Raw genomic sequence first — 4,052 nt, 5'->3', positions numbered from 1 at the left:
TTTGGTCACACCAGTTGGTCTCAGAGCAGAGCCCAGAAGAAAGCAGATGCAGGGCAGACAGGTTTTAAGCTGAAGGGAAAGGGTTGTGGACGGTCATACCCTCATGCATGGGTAGGACACTCAAAGCCGCTGCTGCCAGCCAAGTGTTTGAAGAGTAACACCAGTGGGCAGTGGTTGGAGGACACCGATGACAAAGCTCACCTTCATCACAATTTTGCCCTAAGCCCATTGTCCTCTCATTGAATGTCTGGTTTTTTAAAGACTCAGGTCCTCTGTATTATACAGAAATTTATGATATGCTAAAACGTCTTAGATACTGGTCTGCCACTTCATTAAATGCTGAAAACGTAGTCAAGTGCTGAGTTGTAAATGTCTGTGGTGCCTATGATTGAATGTATTTTTTTCCTGCATGATCATCCATTGTGGTGTTTGTAAGTAGCAAAAAATGAGCCTGATTTGTTCTCCTTTGTAGAGCCAGGCCGAGGCCCACTACAAAGGAAGTAAACATGCCAAGAAGGTCAAAGCACTAGAGGCAACGAAAAATAAACCCAAAATGGTTTCTTCCAAGGACAGCGCAAAGGCTAATCCCAGCTGCTCCATCACTCCAATCACAGGCAACAGCTCTGACAAATCAGGTCAATGACACTTTTTGTTCTTTACATTCTTTGTTTCCTCCTGTTCCCCTGCCCCCACCCTATTTTCCTCTCCTCAGGTGTTGCATGTTACTCTATATGATTTGTTTTTGTTATATTAGTATGTTTCCTTCACAGGAAGGATTATGTGTTTGCATGGAATCTAAGCACTTGATATGTTGTCATTCCATGTTGTTAAATGTATATACATTTAAGTGAATATGTGTATATATAAATATGCGTGTGTATATATATGTGTGTGTGGATATGCATGAAACTAAGTAGAGGTCAAAATGTGTTTAGAGAAAATTCGGGAAAGGGATCTAAAATACTGAGTTAATTATTATTTCTTCCTATTCCTTTTATGTTTGGTTTTTACCATAGACTTTTTAGGGAAGGAATTTCTCAAGCTTGTTTATAATAAATGTTTTTGCATTCTCTTACCCCAGTAAAGGGGAGTTGAGGGGCAAAAGGATGAAGTTTTCTAAGACAGTGGCATTCTTGAATGAACCTAGAAAGACATTTAATAATAATGTATTTTGATTTTGTAAAATCTTCAGAATTCCCCTCAGAGTTACAAATGAACTCAAAGATTTTAAGGGAATGATTTACAAAGTTATAAACTGATTAACAGAAGAACTTTATATGTAATTGGATACAAGCTGCTAATGAAAGTACCTCTTAAGAAGGGTCTATATTTCATAGTTCCAGTGAATCAGCAATATTTCTGAGTAGGTTCATTCAGTGGAAAGAGAAATAAGTCATTTTTTCTTAGCACGATATTATGAAATTGGATGTTTAATAGGCTTTCACACTCTCACACTTGTTTCTCAGGGCCCATGATGGATATGTCATCTTGTTTCAGTGGCTAATTGAAGAACAGTGTCTGTTAAAGGAGCCTAAGAGGATATATACCTTCCTCTATGTTTGACTCTGTCTTTAGGGACCTCTGTATTTGGGAAACACACACACTTCTGATTCTCCTCTGCTCTTCAAATCATTGTAGAATTTGAGAAGGAGACTTTAAAATGCTTTCCCATGGCTGTGCTCAGGGCCTTTGGAGAAGAGAAAATTCATTGCTGTAAGAGAAATGCTCAGAAAACCTATTCAGACAAAGAGAGTGTGTGGGATGTGACCATTATTTATTAGGTCCCATAGATGCTGGTTCCAAATCTCTGCAGCCTAGAAGAAGTCAGCTAACCCAAATTTGGTAATAAATACTTTTTGTTCTTTGTGTGATAGAATCACTAAATCGTATTATCCGATGAACAGTTAATAAATACTGGATTATTACATAGCACTTCTCCCATTCTAAAGAACAAAGTCTGTTTACATATATTTTCTAAGTAATCTTTAACCCATATCTATCAGACATTAATACCAAATATTATCTCCATTTTACAAAACTGCAAACCGTGGTACGGTAACATGTGACAGTTATCTGATGGAGGTTACCCAGTGTTTGCAAGAGGATTCATCATTTCCTGGTGTCCTGGCTGGTTTCATTCCCTACATCATATTTCTGCCTCTAGAAATCAGTACTCTGCCAAAGTTTTTTTTTTTTTACCTGAGCTATGCTCTTTACTTCCAGCAGAACTTATGCATATAATTATAAAGCAACGGTGGTTAGTGTCACTCCATTCTTTCAGCTTATTTTGTGACTTGAGCTAGTAGAGCAGTTGGTCAGTACTATAAACATCCCAACATTGCTACTGATTATGCTCAATGCTGCACTTAAGTTATATTATAATTTGGGAATTGGGCTTGCTCTAGGGATAGTAATAAAAGTAGTGAGCAGAAAAAAATGTCAAAAACAGAAATAGAGAGGAACCAAAGAGAGAAGAATCAATGAAAGAACAGAAGATAATTAAAGGGAGAAAGAAAAGGTATGGAAGAAGAGAAAAGGAGGTAGAAAAAAGATGTCAAAGAGTAAGGAATAGAACCAAGGAAGAGTAATATGGAAATAGAAAATCCAAATAAAAGGGCCTGGGTTATAATCACAGCATGCCTTATACCTATGAGGTGCCCAATGAGTATATGTTGAAATAAAGTTTAACGATTCAAGGCTTTTATTTCGACACTTAAATGCTAGTGGATGCTCAATGAAATGAATAGACTTCCTAAGCTGCCTACTGAGCAACTGGAACACACCAGAGTCAAGTATAGCAGTGGGAGAAACAAAGAAAGAGGACTAAGATCTAGAAGAACCTTGGGGGAGGAGAGTGGAGAGAGAGGAAAACAAATCTCAACCACAGCATCTCTTCTCCAGAAAATGTGGAGCAGTCTTTAATCCTGCATCCTCTGTTCCCTCTGCCACTTTCCTTCCCAGTCCCCATTGTACCCGTGGTCTAACAGCAGTGACCTCACTCACCATGTGACTGTCCAGATTTGGACTAGGAGTAATGGAAACCACTACTGTAGGGTTACCTCATTTTTTATGTTTCCTTACTCAAAATCTGTATAAATTATTTGGTAACTCTTTTGTTGGGCCATTCAAACTACTTATTTGTTTTGTATAAGTATTAATACTAGTGAAATATTTTATTTGTTCTGTTATATCGACAAAAGCAACATCAAAGTTGCTGAAAGATGGCACTATTTAAATAAAGTGGGTTGTGTATGCTAAATAGATAGTTGTTCTTTTGTTACCTTCAATTGAATGTCAGCTTCCAAGTAAAAATTCCCACATGTGTTTTATAGAATTTTCGTGTTGGAAAATTAGCAGCTTTTCCCAGATGGGAAATCTGGTCTAAACAATGTAATACATAATGTATTGTTAACACCTATCTCTAAATCCTTGAAAAGCCACTACAGCTTTGTTAGAGTCTCAGAGATTGTTGTTGATATCTGGCTTTCATTTCATTTAAAACCCTGTTTTAGAAAAACAGAAGACATGAAAACCAGTGCTTCATAAATTTTCTAGGTGGAATGTAGGAAAGAAGGGGGTAGGAAGAGGAATGGTGACAATGACAATTGATTAAAATGTTTTATTTCAGACATCACTGCCTGTAAGGAGTCAGCCAAAAATTAGAGTGACAGTCACAATGAAAATTCATGGTTGATTGGCAAATGTCATGAGACTGATAAGGAGCCTGGGACCCGCAGAGACCTCTCTATACTCCTCCAGAGCACAAATGGTTTATTCTAACAAGTGACATAACAGTCTTCCAAGAGCTAGGGAAGCCTTCTTACCCACTATTTTGGTGCTTGGGACAACCATTTCTCTCTTTTATGTTAATGTTTGGAGACATTATTTGGCTCATGTTGTATCTGGATATGTGTAATACGAAGAGATTTGTTGTCATGAAGCTATCACACATAAAAACTTCAGGGTATCATGGCAAGATTTCTTTTCTTTTTCTTCTCGGATCATTACCAAAATGGGTTTAAACTATAATATCAAGAATTTCATATATTAAA

General features: G+C 37.3%; 1 protein-coding gene across 4 annotated transcripts in view; it reads left to right on the top strand.

The window, feature by feature from the left end:
* Positions 1 to 4,052, top strand: part of ZNF385B (zinc finger protein 385B) — a 317,580-nt gene that overhangs the window by 281,146 nt on the left and 32,382 nt on the right. For all 4 annotated transcript variants that reach the window (XM_008570989.1, XM_008570992.1, XM_008570990.1 and 1 more), the window contains one exon: positions 473 to 635. In XM_008570989.1, the coding sequence (XP_008569211.1) occupies positions 473 to 635 (163 nt within the window). The remainder of the gene's footprint in view (positions 1 to 472; positions 636 to 4,052) is intronic.

The sequence above is a fragment of the Galeopterus variegatus genome, unplaced genomic scaffold, assembly GCF_000696425.1.
Source record: "Galeopterus variegatus unplaced genomic scaffold, G_variegatus-3.0.2 Scaffold651, whole genome shotgun sequence".
Taxonomy (NCBI): Eukaryota; Metazoa; Chordata; class Mammalia; order Dermoptera; family Cynocephalidae; genus Galeopterus; species Galeopterus variegatus.
This window is presented reverse-complemented; position numbering and strand designations above follow the sequence as displayed.